Source organism: Dryas octopetala, chromosome 3 (genome assembly GCF_963921425.1).
Source record: "Dryas octopetala chromosome 3, drDryOcto1.1, whole genome shotgun sequence".
Taxonomy (NCBI): Eukaryota; Viridiplantae; Streptophyta; class Magnoliopsida; order Rosales; family Rosaceae; genus Dryas; species Dryas octopetala.
This window is the reverse complement of record NC_141368.1, coordinates 6,255,552-6,269,837: the sequence shown is the minus strand read 5'-3', so window position 1 is coordinate 6,269,837 and position 14,286 is coordinate 6,255,552. Positions and strand designations below refer to the sequence as shown.

General features: G+C 38.0%; 3 protein-coding genes across 4 annotated transcripts; 1 reads left to right on the top strand and 2 right to left on the bottom strand.

The window, feature by feature from the left end:
* Positions 1 to 3,997, bottom strand: LOC147290160 (zinc finger CCCH domain-containing protein 11-like). Of its 2 annotated transcripts, XM_086235295.1 has the most exons (9): positions 3,887 to 3,997; positions 3,628 to 3,794; positions 3,341 to 3,425; positions 3,076 to 3,216; positions 2,897 to 2,988; positions 2,275 to 2,463; positions 1,972 to 2,102; positions 1,794 to 1,890; positions 1 to 390 (listed from the first exon to the last, which is right to left on the bottom strand). In XM_086235295.1, exons 2-9 carry the CDS (start codon positions 3,790 to 3,792, stop codon positions 205 to 207), a joined length of 1,086 nt encoding a protein of 361 aa, XP_086091421.1. In that variant the 5' UTR covers positions 3,793 to 3,794; positions 3,887 to 3,997; the 3' UTR covers positions 1 to 204. The 2 variants fall into 2 exon arrangements, with proteins under 2 accessions (XP_086091421.1, XP_086091422.1); XM_086235296.1 differs by lacking the exon at positions 3,887 to 3,997 and having other exon boundaries at positions 3,334 to 3,425; positions 3,628 to 3,767.
* A 1,294-nt stretch (positions 3,998 to 5,291) lies between these two features.
* On the top strand, positions 5,292 to 9,861 carry LOC147290159 (mitochondrial hydrolase YKR070W-like). Its single transcript, XM_086235293.1, has 12 exons — positions 5,292 to 5,467; positions 5,587 to 5,690; positions 5,894 to 5,929; positions 6,349 to 6,422; positions 6,557 to 6,597; positions 7,327 to 7,398; positions 7,522 to 7,723; positions 7,815 to 7,910; positions 8,292 to 8,359; positions 8,859 to 9,063; positions 9,150 to 9,233; positions 9,455 to 9,861. The coding sequence occupies exons 1-12, from the start codon at positions 5,352 to 5,354 to the stop codon at positions 9,512 to 9,514; spliced, it is 1,158 nt and encodes a 385-aa protein (XP_086091419.1). The 5' UTR covers positions 5,292 to 5,351; the 3' UTR covers positions 9,515 to 9,861.
* A 214-nt stretch (positions 9,862 to 10,075) lies between these two features.
* Positions 10,076 to 13,548, bottom strand: LOC147290158 (peptidase M1 family protein). The gene is made up of 4 exons (XM_086237084.1): positions 12,375 to 13,548; positions 11,731 to 11,964; positions 11,316 to 11,642; positions 10,076 to 10,537 (listed from the first exon to the last, which is right to left on the bottom strand). Exons 1-4 carry the CDS (start codon positions 13,362 to 13,364, stop codon positions 10,241 to 10,243), a joined length of 1,848 nt encoding a protein of 615 aa, XP_086093210.1. The 5' UTR covers positions 13,365 to 13,548; the 3' UTR covers positions 10,076 to 10,240.
* Positions 13,549 to 14,286: the final 738 nt, after the last annotated feature.

Sequence of the window (14,286 nt, the reverse complement as noted above, 5' to 3'; positions counted from 1 at the left end):
TTGAACAAGAGCAATCTGAATTGAAAATTGGATTTTTCCTTGCATAAAACACTGAATCACATTCCGGAACACAAAGAATTTAGCTTTAAAAATCGCATCCTAGGATAATTAATACATTATTTTCTCTCACAGGAGTTGATTAAATCTCCGCAAGTCTCTTTCAGTACATGAGTAGCCAACAATAACCTCTCTTCCGCCTCCCTCTCAAGAGGTCTCTATACCTGGCTCCCGTATCTGAATGGATGTTCTTGACAAACTTGCTTCAAGTTCATTTAACTCATCCATGTCCAACTCATCATCATCGTCGTCGTCATCAATGGGGACTTCTTCAGAATCAGCTACAGAACTAGCAGACACACTTGGTCCCCCTGCTGCTGAATTGTCTTTGACCTGAAACAGAGCACAGTCAAACTGAGTACAAAATCACTGGTAATTGCCGAGGCAATGATTAAAGGTCCATGTACACAGGAAGCATCAGACTTCATTAAAACTAGGTAGTCTTAAAAGTTCAAGAAGCACTCCTAGTTTCAAATATCTGTACATCAGTAATTAACAAAATTCGCACCTGGTTGCCTAAAATGTTTCTGAATACCTTGCGCAATGTAGTCCAACACATTTATAATAATATTTGTGCACCAGATCAGAATTACCAATGCAAAGATTTTGGTTCTTGTACTACTGCTTAATATATATTTTACACTTTACACTTTTACAGATGCTCACCCCCAAAAAAAAAAATGCAATTCCAACAGAAGGAATGTCAAAGCAAAGTAGAAGTGCTGAGGATTGAGGATGCAGGGAACAAGGCAACAAACAGAACCAGCAAGGGCTAAGAAAAACATAGTATACAGCCATTAAAGGAGCGTGATGCATGTATTTGGAATCAACAATTGACAATCTCACCAACAGCAACCTTGACACCATGATTTACTAAAAATGAAACCAAAAGAAAGATGGCATAACATCAAGAAAAACATAACCAGATAAGAGTAAGGAATTGGAATGCAAATCACATCATGTCATCTACAACATAGCTTCAAGCGCATGGTTTGGTCTCATCCTGTCCTAAGTTAGTGCTATCCTTCGAATTCAAAAGAATGTCCCATCCTCCCTTGTACTACTACTACCCATCTATCACAAAATTCTTGTTATAACTGTGGCCATTCCACAGCACATAGTAGTTTCATAGTAGTTTCAAGGAACAGTACAATATAAAAAATAAAAACTTCTGTGGCATAACACTGAACAGAAACCTTTGTATATTTTGTAGTTCCAAGGAAGCTTCATTTAATTACTAGAAACAATATACACATAAAATGAATTAATAAGAGCACCTTAAATGTATAGACAGGATACATTACAGAAATAATTTAACTTAATGCCCACCCCCTTTTTAAAACTGGTGTATAAAGCTCTCCATCTAGATTGTGCACATAGCTAAAATTAACTTCTAGACATTCAAACTAAACTAGAAGTAAAATGTTAACAAGGAAGCCCAAATGACCAGGAAGGAAAAACAAAGCGCTTTTCAACACTTTCTTTCTTCTGATAAGCCAATGAGTTTTTTTAACAGCAAGCTCCCAGATGAGAGATAATATTCAGATAAGTCAGCAGTTATACAATGTCTTTTTTCTTTTCGCCCTTCTGAGTCATGAGATGTAGGAAGTTAATTTAACCTAAATGATACCAATAAAATATACAGAAACAAACTAAGGCTTCATTCACTACAAAAGTGACCTACTCTCAGTGCATCATAAATAAATGACATGCATAGTAGGAAGATATAATATTACCTTCACTTCAACAGCCTCAGCTTCTCTATTGTATTTTTCATATGCTTCAGCATCATCAACAAACAAGCTAGCATCCAAAAGAAACAACTCACGACCACTGAAACACATGAAAAATTTATTCAGTAGCAAATAAAACCGAAAATATTTGACCAAATGCAATACATAGAAGGAGAAGAACCTCATGCGGTCATTCTTAGCCCTCTCTGCTCGTTGTGCAGCCAGGCCAGCTTCTTTCTCATCCATCTTTTTCTTCCTCCATTGCATGAACAACTCAGTAGTAATCGGAGTTGAGGTTTTTACACTTGCACGCTGCAGTAATCAGCAGATGCGCAATAATAAGAATTGAAATACAAAACAGAGGAAATAAAACAAAAAATACTTAGGAATGCAATACATGTAGTTGCACATGTACAAAAAGTTTTTATCTCAATAGAAGATTAAAAGGAAAAGGTAAAGTTAACAAAATGAATATGATCATAACCTGCTTTTCGATCTCATCCTCAATGGGAATCTTTTCAGACTCTTCGTCTAGAAGTGCCTTCATCTGAGATTTCAAAACATAGCCTGGAGGAAGAGCATGTCTGTAGTGGCATTCTTTGTCACCATTTGGACAAGACCAGAACCAACCATACTGTTTCTTTTCCACTGCTTCCAAGAAGTATTTGCAAACCTGTGCATATTATATTCCAGCTTAGATTCATAACAGCATATACTGCAGGCTAATTCAGAGATTTTACATTACCCTACAATTATGACAAAACTTTCAAAAAAGAAGTACAAATCAGAGAGTTTCCATCTTCCATCCTAAATCGCCAGATTTGTTGCAGCTACAAAACTACAACTCCAAATGCAATCCCAAAATTTCTAGGGGGAAATTACATGCACAGATCAGAAATTGATCAGGTGTTAGAAGTAAACATTTGGAGGGAGAAAGGGAAGAGATGGGGGAATTGGGGGGTGGGGGTGTGGGTGTGGGTGTGGGAGGGAGAGAGAGAGAGAGAGAAAGAGAGAACAAGGCATCCAAATGCAGATCTCTTAACACTAAAAAATATTGTCTCAGTATCATATAACATAAAGAATTGAAGATATGAAAATAGACATACAATCTCGGTGGGCTTATTCTGGTTATTATACTCATTCTTCTTTGACTCCACAACCTTTTCCAACGTCTCTTGATCCCAATCCTCCATAGTTTCTGAAGAAAATAATCCTTACAGAATAAGCAAAACATATGCCATATATTAGCATCAAAACATTAAACAAAACATTTCAATCCTCTCACCATCATCACGCTTATCACTGTAAATATCAATCTTTTCACCCTTCCTCTGGACATTCAAATCATGCGAAAACTTGCACTTGAATCCCTTAGTACATTGGCCAACCTTGAAAAACTCGCATAATATGGACTTGGGATCAACACCTATTCAAATTCCCAATTCCATTACAAACATAGCAAAACCAATCCACTATTAAACACAACATAGTCAACTACCACCCAAACACAAATAAGAAAAATGTCAAGAGTTAGAGTACATACTACATACCCACTGGCACTTTTGGCTGACTAACAGCAACCTTGAACAAATCATTAAGCTCCTTCTCTTTGGCTTTCTCTTCCTCCTTCTTTTTCTGCAAAACCCATTTTGAAAAACAAAAAAATGAATAAGACCCATTTTCACAAAACTACATCCAAACATTATTTTCCCATTAAAAATTATTATAATTTTCTTTCTTAGCCAATTTTCTGCCTAAACAAACAGAACCCAATAGAAGGAAAAAAAAAAGGGCATATGAGTAAGGATACGAATAAGGAAAAGTGAGAGAGGCTGACCTTGGCTAGAACTTTAGGATCGACTTTGGGCTGGACAGAACTCTGGAGATTCTGGACGTACTTCTGGACACTCTTGCTCTTATTTTTGTTCTTGAGTCCGAAGGTCTTGTCCTCCACGACCTTCTGCTTCTTGGCCACGTCGGTCTTCGACTGCTTTGGCGGCATAGCTACTTCGCATTCAACAAACAAAGGAAAAAGATACAGAAAAAAGAAATAGCAATCTCAATCTGTGGTTTCAAAAATGAATAAAGTTATTAACTTTCGGGGTGCAGAGTTGCTTAATTTTATATCAGAGACGGCGATTAGGGTTTTCAGAGTATACTCTGTGCTTCTTCTGAGAAGGATGAACGAATAGCGTAGCCTAGAGTGACAAGGGTAGGACTAGGATTTTTTTCGCCTCGTGGGACTGTTTAGGCTTGTTGGGCTGCAAAATGTCGAATTTGACCCTGGTTTTCGATTACTGGACTCACCAAATTTATTTATGGCAAATTTATTCATCAAATATGTTAATGTTTAACTTTTTTTTTTTTTATTATTTTGAGGAAGGGAAGTTGAATATTGGATCTCTTCCAACATTGGGAAGAAAAATACCTAGACTTATCTAGTTGGTATGTTAATGTTTTACTTGTTAAACAAGTTTTGTTAACGTGAAAATTTATTCTATCAAAAAAGTTTTATCCAAATTTATTTTTCGCCTATTTGTTCTCATATTCCATATTAACACAACATTTTGATATAATGTTTCATAAATATATGTGTGCTTCATAAGCCTTTCCTTGTTAGCGGTTTTGTTTTTTCCATTTGAAGGGTCAAGATACTTTTGTTGTTGGATTTATTTCTCAACTAGGGTTTTTTGTTGGTGTAGTGGGTAATTATTTGATGTTATTTTTGAGTTTATGAAGAATTTAGGTTTTGATGTAGTAAGAAAGATAAATATTTGTTATCTATGTAATCTATGATGAAAGAGACTGTTTATAAGAATAAAGCTTTTGGATGAATTAAATTTTTTTTTTTTACATTTATTGTTTATAATATTTTTTTAAAGTGTTAGAGATAAGTTATTATTTGGTTGTTTCAGCTACTCGATAGCACCTTGCATTTAGTTGTCTTACATGAGACTTGAGAAATTATTTTTCATTTTATGGAATGGTATTTTGGAGCATTTGTTTCTCCCCCTATCAGGGGACACATTTTATTTATTTATTTTCTCTCAACTATTCACACACGAAGATTATTGTATATATATAAAAGAAAAATAAAATTGAGAATACAATGTCCTGATAACTGTTTTTAATATTCTTATTAATTTATTTTAGACCTTTGACACGGGTTTATTAAAGTTTTATCATTTTTAAGTTCGTGTCAGCAAATAAAATAATTGATTTTAATTATATTTTATTAGGAACTGTTGAAAATAAAAAATTGTAGATGAAATAGGAAATCTGAATATTGAATAAAAGCCTTGAATAAAATTAATAGGGGTATATCTGTCACTATGAAAGCCTTGGGACTGAGACGGTGCGTCATGCAATCACAGGGTTGTACCTTTGGTACTAAAATTTGCCCCTTTGCAACGTGGCGCAACATCTACGATGTTCACTACTGCATTACTTGATACTACGCGCGGTGTGAGAGAGTTACCGTTAAACTGTAGCCACAAGAACAGAGCAAAGCTGAACCAGAAGCCAGAGAGAGAGAGAGAGAGAGAGAACGCGATCGTCGCGATGATGCCGATGAGATACCGCACGGTCTTTAGGGTTTCTCAGACCAAAAGCAGAGCACTATTTTTGTTCCGATCGCGTCCGTACTCTCAGTCTCAGATTCAATCCAGGGCCGAACGGTTGGTGTTGATCAAATTCAATTCGACTTATATATCTAATGCACTGTTTGGTTGCCAAGAAACTTCAGGGAAGGAATAGAAATAGTTAAAAGGATATGTTTGGTTTGGTTGCATTGCAGGTCTTCGTTTGGAATTGCGTTGGACATTGATGGGGTAATTCTCAGTGGCCGTGTTCCCATTGGAGGGTCTCCTCAAGCTTTAAGGAGATTGTACGGAGCTTCAGGTACTAAAAACATAACGGTTCCCTCTCTAAATTTATTATGTTCAGCTGGCATTGTGCCTCATTGATTTTAAATTTTTGAGTAGAAAGAAATATTTTTCAGTGCACATCTTAGTATTTTGTATTATTGTGGATGATGGTCTTGATTAATATGCTTTCTTCTCCCTCATAGTATCTCTAGCTAATTAGATACTGCTTCTTTGCAGGTACCTTGAAGGTTCCTTTTCTGTTTTTGACCAATGGTAAGTCCTAAGTGTTTTTGTTCTGGTGCATCAATAAGAATTGGAATACGATATTCTAGCTTAATTAAGTCATCATTATTCAAAAGTCTCCCCATTGAGATTTCAACACCAATTGAATTTCATTTGGTTTCGAATCTGGGTTCGCCCGGAGGATTTCTGGGTATAAAAAAAAAATAATAATAACAATTGGGGAAGCCTGTTTGATAACTTATACCTAAGTCTAATTTTTGGGATATTCTTACTAGTGTGTCTGAGAGTCTTACGACTCTTACCAGTATATTTATACTTAGTCCATATGTTTGTTGGTTTTCGAATAGACAGAACTTTAAGAATAATATTCCTGTGTAACCTCTGTTCCGAAGAGCTAGATATAACATGGAAGAATAAAATGTCTAATAACTACTATTGGGTTGAAATAGGAGGGGGAATCCCAGAATCAAGAAGAGCTACTGAATTAAGTGAACTTTTGGGAGTTAACATACTGACTTCTCAGGTAATATTCTGAACAGTTTTATTCTATATTAGGAGCATAAAGATGAGGTCGTATTGTCTCCAATTTTTTTGCAACTGTCATTCGACTGATGGAACCTTTGGCATAGCTCTCTTCTCTGTGTTATCCTGATGCAGGTTGTACAGGGTCACACACCTTTTATAAATTTGTTGAGGAGGTATATGTCAGTCTCACATGAATCTTTTTTTTACATAGAATTGTAATTGATCTATCATACTCTTCCCCAACTTTCCAGGTATTAAGTCCAGTCCGATCGTGGGTCTCCTTGTTTTTATACTATCTTTGAGTTACAATACTTTATCCTAGGAAACATAATATATCAACAAAACATTATGCACACAAGGCAACAGCAAGTTATCAATAGATTGGATACTTCAGCTGGAAAAAGGTTTCATATGAAAAAAGAAAAAAATATAATTAGTGTCAAATTTGGACAATGCTGTATTGAACTGGATTTGGCAATTATACCAGCATGAAGTTTGCTGCTGAAATGCACAGTCCTTACCAGGAGGTTGCTGCATCTTTTGTGATGACTGCGGTTGCCAATATGATTCAGACCATAAAATAGTAAATAGACACTGCATCATATGTTAGATATAAGTATTCAGAGAGTTCTTTAATTGTCAGTCATTTATTTTCCTGATTTATTGTAGCAAATAAGTTTGAATCACTCTTACGGCATCTTATTCCACTTTTTGTTAAAATACAAGTTTCATGCATTTTCCATTATTAAATAAGAAATCCAATTTATGTTTTTGTACTTTAATCATAGACTACTAAGTGGTGTTTGTACTAGGGTGATGACTTTGTATAGTTTAGAGTGTAAACAATGTACCAACCTGTTTTCATCATCTTATGTTGTGGCCATTTTATCTGTTTTATTCAGATATGAAAATGAATTTGTAATTGCTGTTGGAAAAGGGGAACCGGCTCTGGTAATGTCTGAGTATGGTTTCAAGTAAGTTTTTACCAGATAGTATTGCTTCTTCTTGATTGTAGCACTTCTGAGTTTGAATTCAATACCTTCTGTTGCTAGAGTTTTGTACATATAAGAAATAGCTAAAATTATCTTTGATGACAGAAAAGTTCTCTCGTTAGATGAGTATGCATCCTACTTCGAGAATATTGACCCAGTATCTCAATATAAGATGTGGAGAACTAAGCAGGCATTAGATTGCAGTAGCCACCCCAAGGAGTCGGTGCCAAGATATAATGTTTACTCTGACAGGGTTCGTGCGGCTTTTGTTGTCAGCGATCCTGTAGATTGGGGCAGGGACATTCAGGTATTTTTTCAATTTTAATGCTTAGATTGCATTATTAGCAAATCAGTGCATCCAAGATTTTCAAATTTTACTGATCCATGAATTTAATTAGGTTCTCTGTGACATTTTAAGATCTGGAGGGCTTCCTGGACAAGAGAATGGGTATCAACCGCCTCTATATTTTGCTGCAGATGATCTTGAATATCAGGTTGGCCACTATGACTCGTTATAAACTGGTCACTGAATTGGGAGAATATAAAGAAACAATCCAACATTTGTTTGGCTGGCCAAATAGTCATCAGATTAAAATGAAAGTGGGAACCCATAATTATTGATTAGCCTGCACACTAGAAATATCAGTCTTATTCATTATTTATAGTCTGATCAGTTTTTCTTGAGTATGAGATCTGCTTTCTGGACCCACCGAATCATGTACTATGCCCATGAACAACTTTGATGCATCGTCATGTGTATCAAATGGGTTCTCTTCCCTTATTTTCATCATTAACTTTTTTTTTTTTTTTTCAATTTTAAGTTTCACATGATACTTGGGATTGTACTGATCAGCTGCCTACTTATACACATACAGGCTGCATTTCCTTCTGAACGACTCGGAATAGGTGCTTTCAGAATTGCACTAGAAAGCATCTTTAACCGGTAAGACTGGGTTATTGTGTCATGATCAAAATGTTTAAAATCCTAAATTTGCATGCTGGCACATCAGAATGAGCATTTAGTCAATGACCAGCTCTTTGGTTGTAATGTATCTACACAAGCTCATAATTGGGCTATCAGATGGCTTTAAAGCAACATTGGTTCTTTGGTACCCATTTCGAGAAACCCCAACTCATTAATTATCATACCTCACCCATTGGGGCAGTTTTATAGGTTGCCAGTCACCGCCAACTGCCAGATGCTTACAAGATTTAAATTGATAATTAATGAAGAAGGTTTAGCAGAACTAGTTGATTTGTTTTGGGAAACTAATTTTTACCAAAATGTGATATGTAAAACCTTGAACTACAAGCCATTTTGTGTCACAAAATATTTTATAAATGCATGTTTATACACACCTGAACTGCATAGAAGTTATTCTGTTATATGCAGTCCATGAGCTGCCTTCGGTAAATATAATCTATTTTCGGCCTTGCTGCAGAATTCACCATAATGCTTTGGAATATGTTTCTTTTGGAAAACCGAATCCGTTTGTATTTAAGAACACTGAAAATATATTGGCACAGCTTCAACCATCTCGTTGTGATGATCATGTTACAAATAATGGAGACTCTCAGTCACATGGTTTCAAAACCCTTTATATGATTGGTGACAACCCTGTAGTTGATGTCAAAGGTGCTCAGCAGGTTTGCCTTTTTCCTTATGGTGAAAATTTGTTATTATTGAATCTTTTGAATGTATTTTGACATTTATCATTGCACCTGATTATCAGGCTGGACATCCTTGGTTTTCTATTTTGACAAGGACGGGCGTTTTTAAGGGGAAAGATAATCATGTGGAGTTTCCAGCAGATCTGGTAAGTTAGATATACAAATCAAGAAGATGTGATCAAATTCATGTGTGGAAATGTGGGGATACTGTATATATTCATCACACCAAAACATCTGGGTATGGGTATTGTAGTTAGTTTGTCACTTGTAATCTGAAAAATGTGTAATAACTTATGTCTTGCATGGTTGCATTTGATTGCATAATGTGTAATAATTTAATTTGCATATCCTTTTGCTGGTGTTGTAGGTTGTGGATACTGTAGAAGAGGCAGTGGACTACATTCTGAAAAGAGAAGGAACTTCTTAATGGAGAATTCATTTGAACCCACCTGCCGCAAAAGAAAAACAAAAGAACAAAAATAAATTGTATTTGAAATGATAATGTACAAACTTGGTGTTGCTTGTATGGCAGAGAGAAAATTGGATCAACCACCTCTTTTAAGGCTGAGACAGAAAAATGGTTACCCGTACCACCTGAGAAAGGTAGTGTTGTAGTGCGTTTGTTTTGTTCCACTATGGTGGTGGGTATGTAAAGTTACCCCCTTTTCTTTTTAGTGGCATATCTTTTGTAGCCATTATTTTTCGTCTCTCGCATGATGTAATGAAGGTTCGTATACTTTTTGTGAAATGAATTTGATTGACACATAAACAATAGATGCTGTTCTTCAACCCAAAAAAAAATGTTATTCTTCCAGCAAATCGAAGGGTCAACCGGTCAAGTCAGTTTTGCCAAATTTGAGCGTAATCTTAAAAATAAAATGGAGTTTAGGGGGTTCTATCTCCTCCCAGGAAAATCAGCAATATCATCAGGAAATGTAATACAAAGATCACTACTCTATTTACGAGATGTCCATGCAAATTATGTGACAAGCCATATCAGCAAAGGCATCAACGAAGATGCATGTATTCAAGAAAATCAGTCATCAAGGCTAGCCTACGGATCTCAGAGATTAACATAGCCAACAATGGCATCAAGTATTAGCTTCAGAATTTTGGTTCATTATGATTTACATCCTCACACAGTCACTCCATTCTAGACGTGCTTACTTAGAATTGTCTCAACCACACCTTGAGCTATGGGGTGATAAGAGTCCCGAGCCTCTGCAAACACCCTTTTAGCCAAAATCTTCTCTTCTTCCTTTCCAGTGCCTTCCACAAGAGCAGTGTAGAGTGGGACAAGGTACTTCTTCCTCCCAACTTCCTTTAAAGTTTTCTCCACCTCACCATAGTAATCTTTGCACTTGGAAGCAATGGCCAGTTCGAGAAATGCCACCTTCACCTCATAATCTTTCGATTCCGACAGCCTGTAGCGTGAGTTCAAGGCTACAATCTGCAAATGCAGACACATTCCATGATGATAAGACAACATACAATTTAAAATAGATTATTCATGCATTGAAAACAGAATGCTGACACAGAAATGAGCTCAAAGGAAGCTTTAGTATAATACGGTAAAATTGACAATTATAGCATCTTTGGTTCTGAGAAAACAGAAGAAAGATTTGTGATCAGATCGAAAAGGATAAATATGAAGAATAAAAGGAAGTATATCAGAAGAATATTTCTAAAGTTTATACAGGAGTCTAGATACTGTGCCGTGCAGATATAACAGCTTATATAGTATATTCTAAAATCCTTGTTTACACAAAAAGAAATTGGAAGCAAAAAATTTAGTAACTATCAGCATGTACTGCCACCCCAGAAGTCTTAAAATTGTAGATTTACTACTAAATATGGCTAAGGAGGCTGGACCTTATACAAACTAAGAAATAAAATAATTACAAAAGTGAGTTTGAAGGCTATAGATATCGAGCTTCTTCGACAGGATCCCAAACTGTTCGAATGGCAAGCCAGATTTTGCCAACTTTCATGGAAGGGTAGGTGATTTGAGGGTGATTTGGTTGTGGCATTTAGGGCAAGCCTTAAATCCCACAAACAAAACCCTAATCATAAACCATGAAACAAAAAAGTAAATAGATTTGGCCTGCCGTTCGAACGTGGGATCTGCACAGCGGGATCCCGTTGAAGAAGCAGATTCCTGTTATAAAATCAAGTCATAGAAAACAAGGTAATATAATATCCCTTGAGGAGAAGAAACACAACACTACCTGTGAAGCTTCAATAGATTTGGGCAGGTTCTCCAAGTAGAGCTCCCATTCCTGCCCTCGCCAATCAGTAACTTCATCCTCCCTTGGCATCCTACCCAGCTTAAACTCATTTGCCATAGACATAATATTTGAATATATACTTGAAACGGGTTCATAGGCATCAGGAGGGATACCAGTGCCCTCAGTCCACAATGTCAAGTCAATCTCTTTCTCTATTCCAGGTAGGTTTGATTTCAGGAAATCGAGAAATGTATCGGTATCAATTGATTTGAACTTGAAGGTGGCAATATATTTCTTGATAAATTCATCAAATACAGGCCGTCCAACCTAAACATTCCAAAGAAAATAAATAACAATAAAATCTTCTTTATAAGACGATACCAAGAGGCAAAGAAGCTATAATTAATCCACTTACCTGACGTTCAATACGCCATAGAAACTGGAAACCTTTTTCATATGGAACTTCAGAATATATATCATCAGGGTCCACTCCTTCCTGGTTGGTTTTCAGCTTTGTGAACTCCATGTTATCCTTGAATCTCTCCATTTCCTTGTTTAAACCCCGCCAGCCGATTCCAATATTCAATGCAGCTCTGTCCTCACCTTGTATAGCCTCAACAATTCTCCTCTCAGCATATGTTGTGAACCCCTGTAACAATAGATGACGATAGCACACTAACCTCACTTGCAAGAAACAGCATGCACATAACATAACACATCTCAACATCATCAACCCCAGTAAGCCTAGCATACATTCTTCGAAATCTCCTAGCCCAGATATTAAACAACTACCCTAATGTTATATGCTTCTAAAACCTGGACTATATTCCAATTTCCAAATCTAGAAGGACAACACTTAAAATTGACCACATTCAACAAGCATAATTGGACATTTAAGAATACTATCTAATATTGAATTCATCAAGTTGTGAATATAAATGCTCAAAAACCAACCAGTAAACACAATATCTAAACCAAGAAAGCAAAGCACTAAGAACCAAATTCACAACCCACTTGAACGTAAAATGCACCCATCAGAGATTCATAACAATGTGATACCTCATTCAGCCAAAAATGCTCGTTAGTCTTGTTGGTGATTAAGTTCCCGGTCCAGCTATGAGCGAGCTCGTGCGCCACCACCTGCGCGCCGCTGGAGTCGCCCTTCAGCACCGTCGGCGTCAAGAACACCATCCTCGGATTCTCCATGCCGCCGTACGGAAAGCTCGGCGTCATCACCAGCAAATCGAATCGCTCCCAGTCGTACGGCCCGAAAAGAGCCTCCCCCTGCCTGATCATGTCCTCGGTGCTCGCAAACTCCCTCGCCGCCGCTTCCAGCACCGACGGCACTGCCTCGGCGTAAACCCTCGTCCTCGGGCCCACCTCCCGGAACCCTAGCTCGCCGACGGCGAACGCGAACAGGTACGGCGGAACCGGCTGCTCCATCACAAACTCCTCGACGACTCTGCCCTCGGCGCACCACAGGGCGTCGCCGACGCCGACCAAAGCCGAGCCCTCGCCGTTGGCGGGGTCGCGGCGCGCCACGTGGCGGGCGGACATGACGGCAGAGAGCTGACGCGGGACGTTGAGGAGGGCGGTGTAGCGCACGCGCGCGGCGGGGGTGTCTTGGCAGGGGAAGACGGAGCGCGCGTGGATGGCCTGGCACTGGGTGTAGACGAACGGCAGCGTTTTGTTGAAGGTCTGGGGGGGAGAGAGCCACTGGAGGGCGGAGGAGGAGGGGGACGTGGCGAAGAGGACGAGGAGGGAGGAGAGAGGGGGGGAGGGGAGGGTGACGGTGAGGTGGCGGCCTTGGATTGGGTCAGGAGGGGAGAGGGAGAAAGGGAGCGGAGCAGAGGATAGGGGGTCGAGAACGGAGTGGACGGTGAGGGAGCGCGTGTCGAGGGAGAGTGGGCCCGAGTGGGGGGTGGGGAGGGTGAGGAGGGCGGAGGCGTGGATGGTGGAGGAGGGGAAGTCGAAGAAGAGAGAGAGGGAGATGTGGGTGGCGAGTGGGTGAGTCGAATCGGTGAACGAGTGGGGATCAATGGGCGCCATTGGAGGAAGAAATCTAAAATGTTAGGGTTGAAGTTGGTTCAGTGACTGAGTGAGAGTGGGAGGGTGTGTACTACAGTACTACTGTAGTGTACTGTGTGTAGGTGAGAAGCTAGCAGAGAAGACGTAAATGAATATAAAGAGAGAGGCAGAGAGCCGAGAGGAGTGTGCTTTTTAGTTTTTGCAATGAAATGAAATCAAAGCAGGAAGTGCGGTTTGTACAGTAACCAATTCTGTTTTAAACTTTGGAGGGAGAAATATACATTAATGGGAAAACATGCAGTCCTCACTTTTAGGGAGTTTTAGCACGATCGATGGATCGGTGATGCAAATTTTTTTTTAGCAAATTTTTCGTAAGTACTTCAATTGAGTTAATTACACTTACATTCCTCGTGAGATTCGTTTTTTCACATATACTCTCTGGAGTTTTAATAATTACACATATACCTCATGAGATTTCAAAACTGTTGCATATAACCCCTTATAGTGAAACGAAAAAAAAAATAATGAGAAATTATGTAAAAAGGCATGCTAAAGGGTGAAATGGCCTAATAAGATTACTCAAGGTATAAGGTTCAATCTCAATACAAGTATTTTTTTTTGTTTATTTTTTTTTTTCTCTTGTAGGGGGTAATATGCAATAGTTTTGAAACCTCAGGAGGTGTATGTGTAATTTTTGAAACCCCAGGGGGTATATGTGAAAAGACGATAAATCTCAGGGGGTATAAGTGTAATTAACTCATTTCAATTATACACTGATTTTTAACTTAATACCTCAATTTTGAAAACTTGATAAAAAGTATCTCAATTTTCATTTTGTGTCAAAATAGTACCTCCGTTAGTTTTTCTATCAAATAAACTGTTATCTGCTGATGTGACATGAGTATTTTTGTCTTTTTCTCCACATTTAAAAGATAATAATATT

Bases quoted from the DNA above. Each gene is read 5' to 3' on its own strand.
- LOC147290160 (XM_086235295.1), bottom strand. From the start codon at position 3,792: ATGCCGCCAAAGCAGTCGAAGACCGACGTGGCCAAGAAGCAGAAGGTC. The intron at 3,426-3,627 runs GTCAGCCTCTCT...TGGGTTTTGCAG, and splicing joins ATCCTAAAGTTCTAGCCAAG to AAAAAGAAGGAGGAAGAGAA. The intron at 2,464-2,896 runs GTATGTCTATTT...TAATATGCACAG, and splicing joins AGAATAAGCCCACCGAGATT to GTTTGCAAATACTTCTTGGA.
- LOC147290159 (XM_086235293.1), top strand. From the start codon at position 5,352: ATGATGCCGATGAGATACCGCACGGTCTTTAGGGTTTCTCAGACCAAA. The intron at 5,691-5,893 runs GTACTAAAAACA...GCTTCTTTGCAG, and splicing joins GAGATTGTACGGAGCTTCAG to GTACCTTGAAGGTTCCTTTT. The intron at 8,360-8,858 runs GTAAGACTGGGT...GCCTTGCTGCAG, and splicing joins CTAGAAAGCATCTTTAACCG to AATTCACCATAATGCTTTGG.
- LOC147290158 (XM_086237084.1), bottom strand. From the start codon at position 13,364: ATGGCGCCCATTGATCCCCACTCGTTCACCGATTCGACTCACCCACTC. The intron at 11,965-12,374 runs GTATCACATTGT...CTATTGTTACAG, and splicing joins AGCATTTTTGGCTGAATGAG to GGGTTCACAACATATGCTGA. The intron at 10,538-11,315 runs GTAGTGTTGTGT...CTGCATTTGCAG, and splicing joins AATCTATTGAAGCTTCACAG to ATTGTAGCCTTGAACTCACG.